At 35.7% G+C, this 21,327-nt stretch overlaps 1 protein-coding gene across 3 annotated transcripts in view; it reads left to right on the top strand.

The window, feature by feature from the left end:
- LOC123536947 (resistance to inhibitors of cholinesterase protein 3-like) overlaps positions 1–21,327 on the top strand; it is a 22,584-nt gene extending 1,257 nt beyond the window's left edge. Inside the window, exons 2-7 of one of the 3 annotated variants that reach the window (XM_045320463.2) lie at positions 3,327–3,415; positions 5,513–5,650; positions 6,275–6,479; positions 13,655–13,839; positions 15,483–15,660; positions 15,872–21,327. In XM_045320463.2, the coding sequence (XP_045176398.2) occupies positions 3,327–3,415; positions 5,513–5,650; positions 6,275–6,479; positions 13,655–13,839; positions 15,483–15,660; positions 15,872–15,978 (902 nt within the window). In that variant the 3' untranslated portion in view covers positions 15,979–21,327. Of the gene's footprint in view, positions 1–3,326; positions 3,416–5,509; positions 5,651–6,274; positions 6,480–13,654; positions 13,840–15,482; positions 15,661–15,871 lie in introns of all 3 variants that reach the window. The other 2 variants (XM_045320462.2, XM_045320464.2) reach the window with 2 other exon arrangements.

Here is a 21,327-nt window from a genome sequence, read left to right as displayed (position 1 = left end):
GCTGTTTTCAAAAATTCAAGCAGACGCTGTTAGGTATCACCCGCCGAGTTTTTATAACATTTTTTTTTTGCTGCTATATCTTGCTGCAACATATAGCAACAAAAAATTATAAAAACTCGGTGGGTAATACTTATTTAGCAGGAACAGTATCGGACTCGAATAAAAATGAAAAGTAATTTGTAGAAAATTGCCCGATGAAAGTCAGTCTGCCGGTCATTTTGTAAATATTAATATACAAGCAGCTTACGAGTCTTTCTTTTACAATGGAGACCAAATAACTGTGTAGTAGATGCCAGCTGACCACTTAATTATTCAACAACTTGTTGAAAAAAAAACGTCCAAAACACTGCACATGTTGACAATTATCGGAAAGTGTCAAAGATGTAAAAGCGTCGTTGATTGGCTGAATACTATCGCATCTAGTTTTACGAATAATTTGATTCGCTGTCACAGTTCTCGCGAAAATCTCACAAGTACCTGGAGTAGGCGGAGCTTAAATTATGCTATCGGCATGTAAATTCAACACGTCTTGACACATAGTAAATTGTCAACAGTGTGTAATGCGGTAATTTGCGTGTGCGGATCAAAAATAATGTCTGGTTACTTGAATTTCGGCTCTTTATGGAGGAACAATGTATTTTCTGTCAGATTATTTACGCGTGCATTGTACCCGTGGAATTTTAAAACTTGCGCGCAAGTGACTTTTTATGCGTGAATTACGCGGATTTTTGCGTGAATGGGAATGCTGCCTCAGCAAGCTTTATACGTGCGAACAAACATTTCATAATTATGGGCACATCAAAACAGAAGTTAATTTGCGTGATTGTTAAACAATGTTTGGCCGACTGTATTGATCAGCAATATTTAGCTGGGGAAGAAATAACAAACAAGTCGTTTTAATTGCATTTTATTTGAACAGCCCCTGAAAGAAAATGTTTGTACTGATTTTACATATATACATGTAGCCCATAGCTTCAAAATTTTGCATTTTACGTGGTTTTAATAATTATACTTCAACTTGTTACTGCCAAAAATCAGTACTGATTACGCTTGGCAGGTAAACCTGACCCATTATCCATCGCGTTTGGATATGTACAAAAATTAACCAATTGGTTCGGTACCGTATCTGCTTTTAGACCCAGCCAAAAAGCACTTCAATATGAGGTGCAAATAATGTAAACACCAGACAGCTGACAAAAATTGTCCCGATTTTTGGCGATATTTACGTGCTATCAAACTGGGAAAAAATGTATGAAGCTCTACGTTGGTGTATTATACAGTCAGGGGTGTAACTGTTTTAAGTTATGTAACCTATTTCAGTTACTTTTTCAAGCATTCTGTAACCTGTATTAGTTATAAAATATAGTTAACTCAGGTAAGTTATTCAAAAAAAGTCTTTTTGCTGTTCTCACAAAGTGACCTTTAAAGTGAAATTAGTAGCAAACTGAGGTTAATCAAATTCTCTTTTAGTCCGAGCATGACCTGATAAGCATAATGAGATAATAATGAGATATTAAGTGTTTTATAGCTTTAAAGCTTTTGCGTAAGACTTTATCAGCCTTGCGTAAAAAATTCTACTGCACAGCTGGAAAGATAAAAGGTCAAGGATTCAAGATATAATTGCATTAGTCTCATTCAAAATGAGGAATTGGCACAGGAGGGCTTTGTAATATTTCATGATAACTGAAACAAGTTATGAAAGTTTAACCAATAACTCAAATGGGTTATAAACTGCGATAACTAGAAACAGTTACACCCCTGACTGTTATATACACCCCTTTGTTAAAATGAAAACAAAATCGTAAAAAATGTGCGTAATATAATTATCCAAATGCACCACAAATTTAATTATAGAAATCAGCTTTCTCAGCAGACGTCAGAGTCACTAAGCTACTCTGTAGAGAGGGTAAGAGACCGCTTACAGAGGCTCAGGAAGTCAACATATAGTTAACATTTTTAAGCATATGAAAACCTGGGACATTGCATTATGAATTCAATCATGTTTATGGCATGTTATATTATATAATATACATAGAATAAAAGGAAGAAATGTTCTAAATGATGATATTATTAATAACTAATTATCAAAAATTCCCAATATGAGTAAAAACCCCACTATTCTTCCCAATTTGAATTAAAAAACGCAGTTATTTTTCCCAATTCAACCGATACCTGACCTTTTCCCAAAATGGAAAAAAAAAAAACGCTACGGGTAAAATGAAAGTGAATGTAGGAATTTTTTATGTCTACCAATGCAGTATTGCATTAATATGGTCAACCCCATATTTTTTTGGCATTTATTTATTACCACAAGACAGACTTTCAAGACAAGAAGTGAAAGGCTGGAAATTCTGATAAAAATATATATTACACTATACTCTATTTACATAGGATTAGGAAATAGTAAGCTGCTTTATTAAGTACCTTTTATTTTTAACAATAAAGTCAGGACTTATTTATATATCTTTATAATAAGAACAGAACTTTTCCTACACCTTTTTTCATGAAAATAGGGTGTTGAACTGTTCCTAGCGAAATGTCAGTCAGTGTTCTGGTTTGCTACCCTTAAAATGATGTATAAGCCCTTGTCTACGCAATACTTTGGGTTTTACATGCAAAACTTACCATTCATTGAGTATGAACAAGAAAACCATCTCATTCCATGCAGAATGCATTCTAGCAGGGAAAATGTGTGTTTAACATGAAAATGTGCAAAAAATGGAAAAAATGAGATCTATCTATTAATAATTTACTTTGGATTTCTTTTGACTACACCACAGAAACATATTTCTGACCAAATTACCGGTACTGACCTTAATTCTAGAATGTTTAAAATTGAAAGAGTTCATTTTGCCAGTTTTAGATCAGTTTTTACTAATTTATTCCAGCTTGATTGTGATGAAAGCTTCAAGCTTATTTAAACTGTGCTCGTGTCCGCTTCCTGAAAATCGTGCACTTGTGTCATATGAGTGTGCAAATAAAGATGTCATATATGGCCGGAAGTCAACTTCCATTTTGAACTTACCCTTATAATTCACCATTTTCAAAAGTGCTCATGCAAATAATCTGCCAGTCAAGGTAGCATCATTTCTGTGTGGAACATCAGTTTATTGAAATATAGTTCGAAGTGTTCACAGGCCATGTAATAGCCTGCCAAAGTTAAGTAGATTAATTAACTTACTAATAGATTAATTTAGAAATAGAGATGTGTTACAGCTTACAAGATATACTTGTCCTGTTTATAATATGGGTCAGATTTCATTGCTGTACTAATAACAATATATATATATTTTTTAAAATACAAATTTTATGTTTACAATTTACAGATTTTGTTCCTCCAGCTTTGAGAGACAGACAGATGGGTGGTGCTCATCCTGGGGGCGGAGATCTTCCTGAACATATCAGGAAAATGAGAGTGAGTATTTTGATTGACTGTAATAAGTTTTAACATTGTTTGTTGTGTTTTGGTCTTTTTATGCCCCCGAAGGGAGGCATATAGTTTTTGAACTGTCTGTCGGTCTGTCAGTCTGTCGATCTGTCTGTCCTCAATTTTCGTGTCCGGTCCATATCTTTGTCATCGATGGATGGATTTTCAAATAACTTGGCATGAATGTGTACCACAGTAAGACGACGTGTCGCGCGCAAGACCCAGGTCCGTAGCTCAAAGGTCAAGGTCACACTTAGACGTTAAAGGTCATTTTTCGTGATAGTGCATTCGTGTCCGGTCCATATCTTTGTCATCCATGGATGGATTTTCAAATAACTTGGCATGAATGTGTACCACAGTAAGACGACGTGTCGCGCACAAGACCCAGGTCCGTAGCTTAAAGGTCAAGGTCACACTTAGACGTTAAAGGTCATTTTTCATGATAGTGCATTCGTGTCCGGTCCATATCTTTGTCATCCATGGTTGGATTTTCAAATAACTTGGCATGAATGTGTACCACAGTAAGACGACATGTCGCGCGCAAGACCCAGGTCCGTAGCTCAAAGGTCAAGGTCACACTTAAACGTTAAAGATCATATTTCATGATAGTGCATTGATGGGCATGTCCGGTCCATATCTTTGTCATTCATGCATGGATTTTAAAATTATTGGGCATGAATGTGTACCACAGTAAGACGATGTGTCGCGCGCAAGACCCAGGTCCATAGGTCAAAGGTCCTAAACTCTAACATCGGCCATAACTATTTATTCAAAGTGCCATCGAGGGCATGTGTCATCCTATGGAGACAGCTCTTGTTTGTTCTTTTTTATGCCCCCGAAGGGAGGCATATTAGTTTTCAACTGTCCGTCCGTTAGTTCGTTCGTTCGTTAGTCACAACGTTAACTTTTTGCATGAAGGCACTTTACTCGCAAACCACTTCACCCAGGACCTTCAAACTTCACATGCTGATAGTACTTATTGAGTACACCACCCCTACTGACTTTGGGGTCACCAGGTCAAAGGTCAAGGTCACAGGGGCCAACCTTAACTTTTTGCATGAAGGCACTTTACTCGCAAACCACTGCACCCAGGACCTTCAAACTTCACATGCTGATAGTACTTATTGGGTACACCCCAACTGACTTTGGGGTCACCAGGTCAAAGGTCAAGGTCACAGGGGCCAATGTTAACTTTTTGCATGAAGGCACTTTACTCGCGAACCACTGCACCCAGGACCTTCAAACTTCACATGCTGATAGTACTTATTGGGTACACCACCCCTACTGACTTTGGGGTCACCAGGTCAAAGGTCAAGGTCACAGGGGCCAACGTTAACTTTTTGCATGAAGGCACTTTACTCGCGAACCACTGCACCCAGGACCTTCAAACTTCACATGCTGATAGTACTTATTGGGTACACCACCCCTACTGACTTTGGGGTCACCAGGTCAAAGGTCAAGGTCACAGGGGCCAATGTTAACTTTTTGCATGAAGGCACTTTACTCGCGAACCACTGTACCCAGGACCTTCAAACTTTACGTGCTGATAGTACTTTATGAGTACACCAACCCTACTGACTTTGGGGTCACCAGGTCAAAGGTCAAGGTCACAGGGGCCAACGTTAACTTTTTGCATGAAGGCACTTTACTCCCAAACCACTTCACCCAGGACCTTCAAACTTCACATGCTGATAGTACTTATTGAGTACACCACCCCTACTGACTTTGGGGACACCAGGTCAAAGGTCAAGGTGCTGTGGGGGCATTTGTCACCATTAGTGACAGCTCTTGTTTCTTTTTGCGAGAGCCTATAAATTTCACTATTTCTAGGAGTCATAAATATTAATGAAAAACAGAATTGCTAAAATATTTCTAGTTCCTGTGTGAAAGACTCATTCAGGTTGTTTTTATGAATTGTAAGAACAGACTCGGAGCATGATTGACATTAATGTTTGGTTGACGGAGTGGTGGGGCAGGGGAGCGGGTGTTCCATACAAATGTACCTCTTAAAGTTTTACAGTATACATATTGCAAAAAATTATGTATTCTAAACACATGGTTAAGATTCCACATATATTTTAGCAGGGTCCACATCCTGGTATGCGTGCAGCAGCGGCGGAACAATCAAAACAGACAAAGGGTTCAGGGCGAGGCATGATGGGAGTCATTCTACCGATGTATGCTGTCGGTATTGTTGTTTATCTGGTCTATACTCTCTTTAAGGTAAGGCAAATTATTGAATTCTCTCTAAGTCTGTCCTTGCCTATATCTATATTAGAGTTACATGGTATATGCACACAAATATACTTACTTTTAATAAAGTAATGATAGAATTTAAAGTAATCCTTTACAGTTAAATTTAGTAAGAGCGTAAAAATGGCCAGTTTCAAGCTTGAGCTCAGAGTCAACCAGTCCAACGCTCTTAGACTGAGATGGATCTGCAAAATCCTGCTATAATGTTGGACCCAGTATTTATTAGATTGTATGTGTACTAATTCATACAAGAATATATTTATGTAATCTGATTATCAAGGCAGAGCTTAACATGAAATGGTGAAAATTTAGGAAGGAAAAATAAAACATCTGCACAAATGATATAAATTCTCATATTTTTCTCTGGAAATATTTTAAGCTATCTAACGGTAGTACTGGTAAATGGTAATAACTCCTCAAGTTCATTTCATACATTTAAACAGACATTGCAAGATGTCTTCTGAAAAGTCTGGAAATCCTATTATATTACATGATAATATATACGTGAATATACTTTAATTAAAAAGTTTTTTTAGAAAAGCCCATGCCCATAATTCTAGAGATGCAGTTTAAAAGATGTTTTGAATGATGTAGGTGTTTGGGAAGAATGACAAAGGCGGGAACAGAAGAAGCCCAAGTAGAGAGCCGCCGGTTACTACAGGTTATGATAGCGGACAGCAAGGAGATGAGCAAGGTAGAGTATCGGAGAAGAAAGGCGAGACTTTAACACAACAAGATTTAAAATGCCAGCTTGAACAGCTTCAGTCGTTAGCTCACAATGTCAACAGCAATGATATGAGTAAGCTTGCTGTGTGCCTGTGTGTATTGTGTAGTGAATCTTCTCATATCTTGGGGCCTCTTTCACTGTTTAAAAAAATCTACTTTTGATGATTTTAGGAGAAGATATTGGCTACTGTATTGCACATACGTAGCACTTCATTACTCTTTTCAGTCTGCCTATTTGGTATTCCGTCACAGAAATGGATATGATATTAACAGGTGGGTCAAGCAGCTTCAGGGTTAACCATTTCTGTTGGGCTGGTCTATACTGTTAATCTAAGAATCGGGTACAAAGAACTAAAAATGATAGTGTATGATGTCTGGTTGTCTATTCTAGCTTGTAGAGTGAAAGACTTGACAAAGAATGGAAACTTTGAATATAGAAGAAAGAAAGCTTATTATAACGTTAACAGAAACACTTTATGAAAGGCACGATGTGGAAGAAATCTGGTAGCATATATATCAAAAACCTGGCCAGATTGTGTTACGGTTTTTTGGTTTAATCAGTTTAAAAACAGCTTCTTGTTAAGACAACAGTCTGACAATAATGAATGAATAAAGTCCTAATTCGAAAGGGTCTGCAAGTCAAAGAGGCAGTCCTTGTGTTCTATAAAATTTCTATTTCCATAAACATGTTTTTTTCCAGTTGAATACAGCGAATGAGGGCCCAGTCTACTAATACTGTGTTCTAACTTTTCTGTCCTTCCTTCAGCTTGTACACTTACATCTCAAGACACTTAACAATCCCTGTTTATTTGAAGAAACCACAAAATCCACTGAAATTAATCCCTTACAAGTATTTATGATTTCGCTGTACATTGATTTAAAGATGAGATTAATTAGTTGTATCAAAGAAATTTGATACTCCTCAAATTCAGTGTAGCATTTTCAAAAAATTTAATTACAGAACCGTGTCTACTCTCAGGCTTATCCAATTTTCACCAAACTTAGTCAACTTATCCAATGTTCACGAAACTTAGTCAACTTATCCAGTGTTCACCAAACTTAGTCAGCTTATCCAGTGTTCACCAAACTTAGTCACCCGCCCGCTTAGCTCAGTAGGTAGAGCGTTGGTCTACGGATCGCGGGGTCGTGAGTTCGATCCTCGGGCGGGGCCTATGTTCTCCGTGACTATTTGATAAACTACATTGTGTCTGAAATCATTAGTCCTCCACCTCTGATTCACATGGGGAAGTTGGCAGTTACTTGCGGAGAACAGGTTTGTACTGGTACAGAATCCAGGAACACTGGTTAGGTTAACTGCCCGCCGTTACATGACTGAAATACTGTTGAAAAATGGCGTTAAACCCAAAACAAACAAACAAACCAAACTTAGTCAACTTATCCAATGTTCACCAAACTTAGTCAACTTATCCAATGTTCACCAAACTTAGTCAGCTGATCCAGTGTTCACCAAACTTAGTCAGCTGATCCAGTGTTCACCAAACTTAGTCAGCTTATCCAGTGTTCACCAAACTTAGTCAACTTATCCAATGTTCACCAAACTTAGTCAACTTATCCAGTGTTCACCAAACTTAGTCAACTTATCCAGTGTTCACCAAACTTAGTCAGCTTATCCAATGTTCACCAAACTTAGTCAGCTTATCCAGTGTTCACCAAACTTAGCTTATCCAGTGTTCACCAAACTTAGTCAGTTTATCCAGTGTTCACCAAACTTAGTCAACTTATCTAATGTTCACCAAACTTAATCAACTTATCTAATGTTCACCAAACTTAGTCAACTTATCCAGTGTTCACCAAACTTAGTCAGCTTATCCAGTGTTCACCAAACTTAGTCAACTTATTTAATGTTCACCAAACTTAATCAACTTATCCCATGTTTACTAAACTTAGTCACTATTTTATGGGTGAATTTGATAACTCGCTGGATACTGTCAGTTCCTTTTGTTATTGCCTTTTTAGCTCACCTGTCACAAAGTGACAAGGTGAGCTTTTGTGATCGCGCGGTGTCCGTCGTCCGTCGTCCGTCCGTGCGTCCGTGCGTCCGTGCGTCCGTGCGTCCGTAAACTTTTGCTTGTGACCACTCTAGAGGTCACATTTTTCATGGGATCTTTATGAAAGTTGGTCAGAATGTTCATCTTGATGATATCTAGGTCAAGTTCGAAACTGGGTCACGTGCCTTCAAAAACTAGGTCAGTAGTTCTAAAAATAGAAAAACCTTGTGACCTCTCTAGAGGCCATATATTTCATAAGATCTTCATGAAAATTGGTCAGAATGTTCACCTTGATGATATCTAGGTCAAGTTCGAAACTGGGTCACGTGGGTTCAAAAACTAGGTCAGTAGGTCTAAAAATAGAAAAACCTTGTGACCTCTCTAGAGGCCATATTTTTCATGAGATCTTCATGAATATTGGTCAGAATGTTTACCTTGATGATATCTGGGTCAAGTTCGAAACTGGGTCACGTAGGGTCAAAAACTAGGTCATTGTGTCTAAAAATAGAAAACCTTGTGACCTCTCTAGAGGCGATTTTTTTCATGGATCTTCATGAAAATTGGTCAGAATGTTCACCTTGATGATATCTAGGTCAAATTCGAAACTGGGTCACGTGGGGTTAAAAACTAGGTCAGTAGATCTAAAAATAAAAAAAACCTTGTGACCCCTCTAGAGGCCATATTTTTCATGAGATCTTCATGAATATTGGTCAGAATGTTCACCTTGATGATATCTAGGTCAAGTTCGAACTGGGTCATGTGGGGTCAAAAACTAGGTCATTAGGTCTAAAAATAGAAAAACCTTGTGACCTCTCTAGAGGCCATATTTCTCAATGGATCTTCATGAAAATTGGTCAGAATGTTCACCTTGATGATATCTAGGTCAAGTTTGAAACTGGGTCATGTGGGGTCAAAAACTAGGTCAGTAGATCTAAAAATAGAAAAACCTTGTGACCTCTCTAGAGACCATATTTCTCAATGGATCTTCATGAAAATTGGTCAGAACGTTCATCTTGATGATATCTAGGTCAAATTCGAAACTGGGTCACGGGGGGTTTAAAACTAGGTCAGTAGATCTAAAAATAGAAAAACCTTGTGACCTCTCTAGAGGCCATATTTTTTCATGAGAACTTCATGAATATTGGTCAGAATGTTCACCTTGATGATATCTAGGTCAAGTTCGAAACTGGGTCATGTGGGGTCAAAAACTAGGTCATTAGGTCTAAAAATAGAAAAACCTTGTGACCTCTCTAGAGGCCATATTTCTCAATGGTTTCTTCATGAAAATTGGTCAGAATGTTCACCTTGATGATATCTAGGTCAAGTTCGAAACTTGGTCATGTGGGGTCAAAAACTAGGTCAGTAGATCTAAAAATAGAAAAACCTTGTGACCTCTCTAGAGGCCATATTCTCAATGGATCTTCATGAAAATTGGTGAGAATGTTCACCTTGATGATATCTAGGTCAAGTTCGAAACTGGGTCACGTGCAGTCAAAAACTAGGTCAGTAGATCTAAAAATAGAAAAACCTTATGACCTCTCTAGAGGCGATTTTTTTCAATGGATCTTCATGAAAATTGGTCAGAGTATTTACCTTGAAGATATCTAGGTCAAGTTCGAAACTGGTCACGGGGGGTTAAAAACTAGGTCAGTAGATCTAAAAATAGAAAACCTTGTGACCTCTCTAGAGGCCATATTTTTCATGGGATCTTCATGAATATTGGTCAGAATGTTCACCTTGATTATATCTAAGCCAGGTTTGAAACTGGGTCATGTGGGATCAAAAACTAGGTCAGTAGGTCTAAAAATAGAAAAAACCTTGTGACCTCTCTAGAGGCCATATTTCTCAACGGATCTTCATGAAAATTGGTCAGAATGTTCAGCTTGATGATATCTAGGTCAGGTTCGTAACTGGGTCATGTGCGGTCAAAAACTGGGTCAGTAGGTAAAAAAATAGAAAAACCTTGTGACCTCTCTAGAGGCCATATTTTTCACGAGATCTTCATGAAAATTGGTGAGAATGTTCACCTTGATGATATCTAGGTCAAGTTTAAAAGTGGGTCACGTGCCTTCAAAAACTAGGTCATTAGGTCAAATAATAGAAAAACCTTGTGACCTCTCTAGAGGCTATATTTTTCAATGGATCTTCGTGAAAATTGGTCAGAATTTTTTATCTTGATGATATCTAGGTCACATGTGCTCAAAACTAGGTCACTATGTCAAATAATAGAAATAACGACGTCATACTCAGTTCAACACTGGGTCATGTGGGGATAGGTGAGCGATTCAGGACCATCATGGTCCTCTTGTCATTACTTAAAATTGAGAAAATTGACAGTGCCTACATAATAATGTAAACACTGTACTAAACAGTTCTTACCAAATGTTCACCAGATTTAGTCAGAATGTTTATGGGTATATTATCTTGGCCAAGTTGGATAACCAGCTGGATAGTTATTGTCACTCTGGAGTATTGGCTCTTGAATTAGTCAGAACTGAGAAAATTGACAACTGGTGTGTTCAGTAAGTAGAGTACTTTAAAAGTCAAAAGTAATTTGCTGTGGCAGGCATATATTATGACAGTTTACTACTCCTGCTAAAGAACTATTTTTAAGGAATGTTTAAAACTTTCATAAGAAATTCATTCTAAACTAGGCAAATTCAGCATTTAGCTTTTCAGTTTCATTGTAACAAAAAATGTGTACACAGCCTGTTCTTTCCTCACATGTACTAACTTTGGTTATCTCATGTGTAGCTAAATATTGTGTTTTGTCTGTCATTAAGTACTTCATTCTTCTTTATCTACTGATATACCCATCAAATCTGTAACAGTTTTTCTTTAATACTTTTTGTTGTTCAAGGTCAAGGTATTGCATTATTCTACAGTTCTGTAATGGAGGGCAGAACTTTCAGACTTTTTGAATTGCATTTAAGGAATATACATGTCTCTGTATAAGGCAACAGTGTTTCAGAAGTTCAGATAATTATATCAAAACAACAGAAATACTTATACATGGTGTATTTTCAATCTGCTGGATTTACCTCATAATAAAATGGAATATTTGTCTAAAATTACAGAATTACATGAAATTGACATTTGTCATAATTACAGTAATTATTGTCTTTCTAATGGTCCATGTAGCTGTAGCTTTGACATTTGGTGAAATCCACTTATCAAGTGTTTAAATAATTATGTGAACACAAGTTGATCATTCTCTTTAATTATAGTAACTTTAGTTTACTGTAAAATGTAAATTTTCGTGTGATTGAAAGTTTGTCAAATTTAAAAAACAGTCTAATTATTCTATGCATTATCTTCATATAAGTCATAAATGTCCCTTTAAAGTAACTGAAATACAAAGTTTTGTGAGGGATGATTTTTGTGAAATGGTCAAAAAGGCTTAATTAGCAAGTATTAATGCCTTGAATATTTCTCATATTACAGTATTGACTGAGGTACAACATCGGGTGTTTCCCAATCTGTCAATATTTGCCATAGAAAATATCCAATATATAAATGAATGAAATTTGATATTGATTGTAGTTAGAAATTCATTATCTGTAAATTTTAGATGTCATAGTAATGGTTTCATCTCCTTTGGGGATATCATATAGTACATTGATTTATCAGGAGACAATTAAACAAATCATTCTGTGTATTTATTCAGTAAAGGTGTATTTGCATTACCAGTACTATATGTATCATGTACCTGAAAATTTAAGATGTACTGTGATTGGTGGTCTCATTCAGAGACATCAGCATGAGCTTGTTAGTGTTTTTTTTTTGTCATTTTTAAGTTAAACAGTGATACATTTTCTATAACCATAATACTGCATGTTAACCATTTAATATCATTGATTCACCTTTGTCTATGCGATGAATGCTGCTTCTGAACTCCTGATGTGGACACATTATTAACTCTCAAAAGTTTAATTACTTTAAGTGGAATTATGCGCAATTTTCAAGTAAAAATCCAGCTGAAATTGTGTAAAAAGGTTGAAGGAAATTATAGCTTTTAACCCAATATACCAAACTCTTCCTGTTACCAGTATGAAAAAAAAACACTTTCCAAATATAACTTTTCTTATTTTGACTCGGGCAGTCTTTTTAAGAAAAGTCAATTGCTTTCCTTCAGCTTCAGAAATCTCTACCTATAGGTAAGGGAGATCACTGCATAGAAGATTGAAGAAAAGAACTATTATTTTATTAGTCCGATTTCTTTATTTCTAAAGCATCAACTTCAAATACTTATGCGGCATTATCATTAATTTAACACATTTAAATGCACAGCAACTGAAAATTATTTATAAAACATTCACCAAAAACACACTTTGTGCAGTTAGATGGACATAATGCCACTTTAATGTATATGAAGAAGATAATAGCATTCTTTATTACATTTTTGCTCTTAATTATTGAAATGTTAATGTGGAGTATAGTAATTCTGCAGTGAAAAAATATCAGATCATATATAAATGTGTTTGTTTTACATACAAGATCAAATGTCATTCACTTGTTAACACCAGATCTTACTTTTTCACTCCTGTTGACAACACTTAGTCTAGTGGAAATATTTCATCTGATATTCACTAGATGTAAGATATTTTGATGTTGCTCTGAAACAAAACACATATTCTCTTTTGATATTGATATCTTTCACCATGTTTCTGATTAATTTTATTTTCAGTCTGAGTAGGAAAAAGCTATAAAGTTCCATATATAAGAGAATTATTTGAATTTGGCAGAAATTAGTCATGAATGTAAATTGTTTCAAAAATTGAATAGAAAAATAGGCATTTGAGCCATTTCATGAGAAAACCAACATAGTGCATTTGCAACCAGCATGGATCCAGACCAGCCTGCGCAGGCTCATGGTGTGGCTCATTTCTGTTTTAATGTTTTAGAGAGCATTCAGTTTTGCTGATCTTTATCATTATCAGATTGATAATTGCAAAAGATGTCCAAAATATAAGTTTTTTTACCTTTCTTTTATTCTCTCCAGATGAACAAATTTTGAGATTGGTCTCCAAACACTGATTTACAGACTTGGATTCAGGCTACAGGTTATAAAACTGAACTTGGAGACCATTCTGAAAATGCTTCCTTGCCATTGGCTACTCTGAAACAATGGTTGAACCAGTCAGATGTTTCAGATTGGTCTTCAAACTCAGTTTTATAACTGCACACCCAGGTCTTGTTTTGTTAATGACTAGATGGTAAAATTTACCTATATTTACAGAGGAAATGGACATGAGAAAGTTACAAGAGAGATTGGCGGAGACTGAAGCCCAGATGACCAAGATATTAGCTGCCATGCAAGCTGTACAGACAAAAGTAGGTGAGACAGCGCCTACTGTGAATACAGCAAGTGATAAACCAGAGAAACCAGAGGAGAATTTAGAGGGAAAGGCAGAGGAAATGAAGGTAAGGATAAATCCATTTTCCTGTAATGAGAATATACTGTAGATTACTGTTTTATCAGATATTTTCCTGAAATCATAATTTTGTAAAATTGTGAAACAGTTTTATTAAGTAAGGTTTAATCTATGCATACCATGTAAATGTTTTTATAGGTAATTGAAATTGGAAATTCCTCATGGAATAAATTTGTGAAATAATCACAACCACTAAATTGGTGAAAATGGTCTCTCATAAGTATTAACTGATTCTGATTTTATGGTAGATGTTATGCTTGTCCCTTTGATGCCATAATTCATTTATTGAAAGTGTATTCGTATTCATGAATTGCTGTCAGTGATATTTTGGAAGATTGATTCAGAAATGGCAGTCATTTACAGTTAGTTTACAGTCTACTAGTTTACTTATATTGTCTACCCATTGACAACCATGTTGTTGATGAACTCTGCATTCTCTTGTGTGTAATGAGTCAGACATTGAAATCCATCATTAAGTAACTGGTTCCTGTTCTGCTGTAACACTGAGTGATAGTAAGACAAGGAACAAGCAAACTGGTCTGACTTCCTTGGAGGAGTGTCTGGCCAACATAGTCCGATCCCCATGTGAGGCTTTTGTTCTCCATTATGATTTGATAATAGGCATTGTGTCTGAAATCATTTGTCCTCCACCTCTGATTCATGTGGGGAAGTTGGCAGTTACTTGTGGAGAACGGTTTCAAACCAGTACTACTGGTACAAAATCCAGGAACACTGGTTTAGTTAATTGCCAGCCATTACATAGCTGAAATACTGTTGAAAAATGGTGTTAAACCAAAAACAAACAATTATTAAAATTTAACTTTTGTAAATAAGCTAACCCCAGGGATAAAAACTCATTCAAAAGCATAGCTCAGCCATAGATCCTAATCCAAAATCATATCTCAGCCATAGAACTGTTTCCTAAATCATAGCTCAGCCATAGAACCTAATCCAGAACCATAGCTCAGCCATAGAACTGTGTCCTAAATCATAGCTCAGCCATAGAATCTTGTCCTAAACCATAGCTCAACCATAGATTCTAGCATAAAACTGTTGTTATTTTCACTTTTCGGGGGTGTTTTAACAGGAGAGAAAACGTGTTAACAGAGAGATTCTCATGCTCACAGGCTGTTATAACACCTTTTTATATATATGCGCTCCTTGGCAAAGCATAAACGAATTACTGCCCCAAAACGGATAATTCAAAACAAAATGACATCGGCCAGAAAAAACAACGTAGACTTTACTGCGCATTTCATGGAAATTTAATGACGTTTGATGGACAATATATTAATTTACCTGGTTTTTACACGTTTTATGCTAGAATAGTGTTAGCCCATGTTCTTTTCATGTCATAACATCTTCAGAACCCCTAACGGGCTCAGGTACCAACTAATCCCTCGGGATTCTGCAGATGTTATAACACGAAAAAACATGCATTATTCCTACAACCTAATCCAACATCGTAGCTCAGCCATAGAATCTTGTCCTAAACAATAGTTCAACCATAGAACCATATCCAGAATGATAGTTCAGCCATAGTTAGTACTTCACATCTCCTGACAAATCTTGTAGAAGGAGGGAAAAGCAGATGTACACACATAATTATTATGTCCATTGAACATATTTCAGGAGCCTTCCAATGTGAGTGATCGTTCCTCGGAGGGGTCTGAGAGTTACGAGATAGTAAGTAAGTCTGACCGTGAGTCAAGTGGGGATGAAAACAGTCCAAGAAAAGTAGAAACATTGACTGGTGAAGCGGAAAAGAAGGAAACTGGGGAACAAGGAGCGGAAGATGAAGAATGTCAGGGTAAGAGTCTTTACCTGGGGGGTTAGTGAGGGGGCTGGGGAAGCATGTTATCTTTAGTAATGAACTTAAGATCTTGCAGTATGCTCTCCTTATGAAATTCACACTCAGATCTTAACTGCACTGTGACTTTCATTCTGAAATTGGTTTGGAAATATTTCATCAACCAACAAGTATATAGAATTAGGAGTTACATGTTTTTTTTATTTTGTAGAGGAGGAAGTGAGAGAAGAGATCCTAAAGGACAAAGAAGAAAATTCTGGGGATGAAGCAAAGACAGTTAGAAAACGAATAACCAAGAAAGAAGAATCAGAGTCCTGAGAATGATCCAAGTTTTAAATTTGTGATATCTGTACATTTTGTTTATTTATTTTTTAGATAGGGCTAAAATGTGTCTAATCTTCATTGTACATGTATGTGCTAAATTTATTCTTTAAGGACATTCTCAAGGGCCTATTTAGATGCAGATTTTAATTAACTGACTATCACTTTCATTTTGAGACTATCCATTGAAACTGAGTTTATTTTTTCAACTGCTTAAGCATATATCTTTTTGGCAAAGTTTTTGCATTTTTGACCATTTCTTTATTCATTAAATATGAAAGTAATGAATCTTCTTTTACAAAATAACATCCTGTGACAAGCATACCCTTTCAGATGGGTCTGAATAAAGTTCAGTCTTTGTACATTGGACATCAGTTTATCCTCTGGACATCAGTTGCCGTGCCTGTATTTTATTTAGTTTGTTGTGTTTGAGAATGCAAGGTACAAGGGTTGGTTTACTGAGTTAGTTTTTTTAAATTAGTTCTTGAAATACTGTTGAAGAAGATGGTGTTACTTTTAGCACATGCACAACCATCAAATGAATTCAGTTAAATGATCTACATTCACAATACATGTTGAAAGCATGGTAAAGAATGGTAAGTAATGGGGTTTGTGTCACTTTGTAAATAAAAATTACATTGGTTTTGCATTCACTTGAATCTCATGTTTTTCATTACACAGTTTTTCATGTTTCTTAAATGTTATGTGAATTTTATTTTTATTGGTATATATGTAATTGTTCTATGTTGGTCATGTTTATTTTATAGGGAATAATTGTGAACAAGCTGTAGAATGTGTAATGTTCATTACTATGTGTTCAACTAGTAATCAGTAGACATATATTGGGGAAAAATGTGTATTCATTTCTCATCTATAAATAGACAGAATAAACCATGCTATATTTGAAAATCTGCCTTTTGGCATATTAAGGTATTTCTATTTGAAAAACCATAAGTGATGGCATAATGTCATTTATCCAGATATTGTAAAATAAATCCTGGATTTGGCGTACGGAAATGAGAATTAGTTAATGAATTTATGGCAACCTGTGAGTAAATTTATTACAATGTCAACATTACTATCTTTCTTAAGTTAGAATATAATATTAAAAATTCTGACATGTTAAATAATTCAAAATAATGACTTGAAACATGCGGATCACTTTAATCACGGGCAAATATCTCAAAAAACAAGCATAAGGACCTGTACATTTCATTCCACCATATTATATGCCATATGTTTATTGACTGTGAGACATTTCATTAAAGTCTACAATTTAGAAAAAATTCTATTCACGAAAATGTTACGACAATTGTGATTTTGCCATAGACTTGCATTATGAAAACTAGCATAAGGTCCAGATTTTTCAAATCGGTCTAGCAAAAAACAAGCACACAGCCCTACCTTTTTTATTTGCTGAAAAATGAGTTTTTATTTTTAGGTATATAGAGTAAGTACTCAAAAGAAATGTTATCCAGAATGGTTATAGTGTTATTTAATGATGCCTTTTATTATAATTGAATCTCAGAATTACTTTATCACAGAATGGATAACATTTTCTGTCTGCTTGGCAGTGTTTTCAAGTACTTAGTCTATTAATGTGAGACATTATATTATTCTAATTGGATGACTGCCATTTTCGAAATGATTTATCTTTAATTCATTTGTTATAATATATGATTATAGTATCAGATGGTGTAACAGTGTAGAGTTTTAGAGCCATGACAACATAAAATTCCAGCATGAAACAATGGTGACATGAACATCCAAGCAGGAATACTGTAACTCAATGAATATTTGCAACCAGTTAATTTTTTTGCTTTATTTGCGGATGGCAGTTAAACGCAAAAATTAGTTTGCGCAAATGCCACACAATTTCACGAACAAATTGGTGAAAATAGTTTTCTAATAATTTGTTTAAAGTTAACTTCCGTATTTTATACAAAACAACAAAACACGTCCCCTTGGATTCACGAATCTGGGATTATTTTTTTTTGGAAATGAAGAAAACACTAAAATGAATATTCGCAAATATGCCGAAGCTTGGCAAAAAGCGAAAATTTGTCGTTGCGAATATATATTTGGTTACAGTATACTTTTATTAAACTGAAGCTTAAATGAATTTTTATGTCCAGTTGATATTGTAGCATATTATTCGAGTATTATTTCACTTTATGCTTGTAATGTGTTTTTGTTTATTTTATATTTTTTGTATTTTTAATTTGTTTGCATAATACATTATTTTGCTCATTTTTTTTATTGATGTGCACCTTTTTATGTTTTTACACCGTGTTGTTTATTTTGGTATACACACCTTATAAAATTGTAATACCGGTAGTTTACTTTAAAGATTACAGGCTACACTTTCCTATGTAGAGTAAAGCTTTCAATGTTATCATGTACTGTGGTTTGAAATATTTTCAAAATTTAGCATAGTCTTACTTCTTACAATTTTACCCTCAAAACTGCATGGTTTTAATTTCGGCTGATGAAATATTTGCCATTTATGGAATTTTGCAACCGAACTTCAATTTCAATTTTGGTTCATTTTATTTTTGCCTTTCAGTACGCTTGACTATGCAAATTATGAACCATAACCTAAATTTTCTGAAATACAGTACTTCAAAATTGACCGGATATCTTTGATAGAAAATTAACCAAACAAAAAATATACTGTGGGCATTTAATTTTGTTGGCATGTATATTTCATAGATTTAGCGAAACTGGCTATTTCCTGCGGATGTATATTCATGGATTTCTGCTTTTGAAAATGAAATGGATGGGGATTTTATTTTTTAGCGCGGATTTAATTTAAGTTAAACACAACCAAAAAATCCACTCTACTAAATAAGTTCCCAATGAATATTAATGATTTCACAGTGAAAGACAGAATATAAATGCTTGCATAGAACATTTTTCTAATTAAGGGTGTTTCGAGACTTTTGAAACATGAATTGGAAAGTTTTATTTAAGAAATAATTTATAGCAAAACAGTGCTTTATCACTATTTATACACAATAGGGGGTTATATGTCGGGCGTAAATTATTTTGGACTACGTATAACCGCCCGAGTGTATAAATAGTGATAAAGCACTGTTTTCTATAAATTATTTCAATTCTGATATGTTCTTTAATGCAAAATTTATATCAAATACGATGGAACTAATTCTTCGCGCAAGCATGGTGCCAATAGTAGGTCTTTGTTTATACATGCCAGGGACGGAAATGGTAATACGTCTTGCGGCAGAATTCAGTTAGGGCGAAAATTATTGCGAGTTATTCAGCAAAGTGAATAACTAACTCAGTATGTTTGTAAATTAATCAACACATTTGTTATTAAGTAAAATATTTCATGAAATTTGAAAGCACTATTTCTTGATGCGTACATGGCGCTAAATATCACGTTGACGCGACATCAACATAATATCATTATAATGATTAAAGCATGGTAAGTCATATTAGAATGTTCTGTATGTAAGACACCATGTTGCACAAGCTAGATATTCTAACAGCATTATTTCTGCCTGAAATGCTCAGTTTTATTTTATACGTAAAACCCTGCATACATCATTTTTGTATGGTACATGTTCGGCATATTAAATACTAGTATGTATAAGAAAGAAAATGTGAGAAATTACCACACATAATAGAAATATCATATATATGTGATATATACACAAATTAATTTTGGAGATCAGTCAAAAAAGCGTTCATGATCTGATTGGTTGATTCTGATCTCGAGTTTGAAACCGACCAATGAAACAGAGATCTCGAGTTTGAAACCGACCAATGGCAAGGTCCCATTCAGAGATTTACCGCTATAATTTTGGACCTAGTGCTTTGACAGTATTATTTGTTTAGAAATTGTAGTTAAGATTTGAAGGAAATGCTACTATTCAGCTTTAAAGGTCCAAAATCATACTTGTGCAATACTATACCATTTTAGTTCCATGTTGTAAATAATCTGTATTATTGTTATAATATTCATATAACATTCTTGATATTATGAAAATTGAAGTTGTAAAGGAATAGTAAATACTTCAAGTCTTATAGTTCTGTGCTTCCAAAGTATCTTCTGATTGGTTCGTGTTATTATGTCTCCCCCAGGAGACATATTGTTTTTGCCCTGTCCGTCCTTCCGTCCGTCCATCCGTCCTTACGTCACACTTCATTTCCGAGCAATAACTGGAGAACCATTTGACCTTGAACCTTCAAACTTCATAGGGTTGTAGGGCTGCTGGAGTAGACGACCCCTATAGTTTTTTTGGTCACTCCGTCAAAGGTCAAGGTCACAGGGGCCTGAACATTGAAAACCATTTCCGATCAATAACTAGAGAACCACTTGACCCAGAATGTTGAAACTTCATAGGATGATTGGTCATGAAGAGTAGATGACCCCTATTGATTTTGGGGTCACTCCGTCAAAGGTCAAGGTCACAGGGGCCTGAACATTGAAAACCATTTCCGATCAATAACTAGAGAACCACTTGACCCAGAACGTTGAAACTTCATAGGATGATTGATCATGAAGAGTAGATGACCCCTATTGATTTTGGGGTCACTCCGTCAAAGGTCAAGGTCACGGGCCTGAACATTGAAAACCATTTTTGATCAATAACTAGAGATCCACTTGACCCAGAATGTTGAAACTTCATAGGATGATTGTACATGCAAAGTAGATGACCCCTATCGATTTTGGGGTCACTCCATTAAAGGTCAAGGTCACAGGAGCCTGAACATTGAAAACCATTTCCGGTCAGTAACTTGAGAACCACTTGACCCAGAATGTTGAAACTTAATAGGATGATTGGTCATGCAGAGTAGATGACCCCTATTGATTTTGAGGTCAATCTGTGAAAGGTCAAGGTCACAGGGGTCCGAACATTGAAAACCATTTCCAGTCAGTAACTTGAGAACCACTTGACCCAGAATGATGAAACTTCATAGGATGATTGGTCATGCAGAGTAGATGACCCCTAACGATTTTAGGGTCACTCTGTAAAAGGTCAAGGCCACAGGGACCTGAACATGGAAAACCATTTCCAATCAATAACTTGAGAACCACTTGACCTACAATGTTGAAACTTAATAGGGTGATTGGACATGCAGAGTAGATGACCCCTATTTATTTTGAGGTCACTTCATCAAAGGTCAAGGTCACAGGAGCCTGAACAGTGACTTGAGAACCACTAGGCCAAGAGTGTTGAAATTTAGCGGGATGACTGGACATGCCAAGTAGATGATCCCTGTTGCAGCCAACCATCAGTGTCTCTTTGACTTTCGCTCCTGACCCCTATTGACTTCCTGCCTATAGGACTTTGCATTGGGGGAGACATGCGCTTTTTT

The sequence above is a fragment of the Mercenaria mercenaria genome, chromosome 17 (assembly GCF_021730395.1).
Source record: "Mercenaria mercenaria strain notata chromosome 17, MADL_Memer_1, whole genome shotgun sequence".
Classification (NCBI taxonomy): domain Eukaryota; kingdom Metazoa; phylum Mollusca; class Bivalvia; order Venerida; family Veneridae; genus Mercenaria; species Mercenaria mercenaria.
The sequence above is the reverse complement of the archived record's forward strand: the minus strand, read 5'-3'. Positions and strand labels throughout refer to the sequence as shown.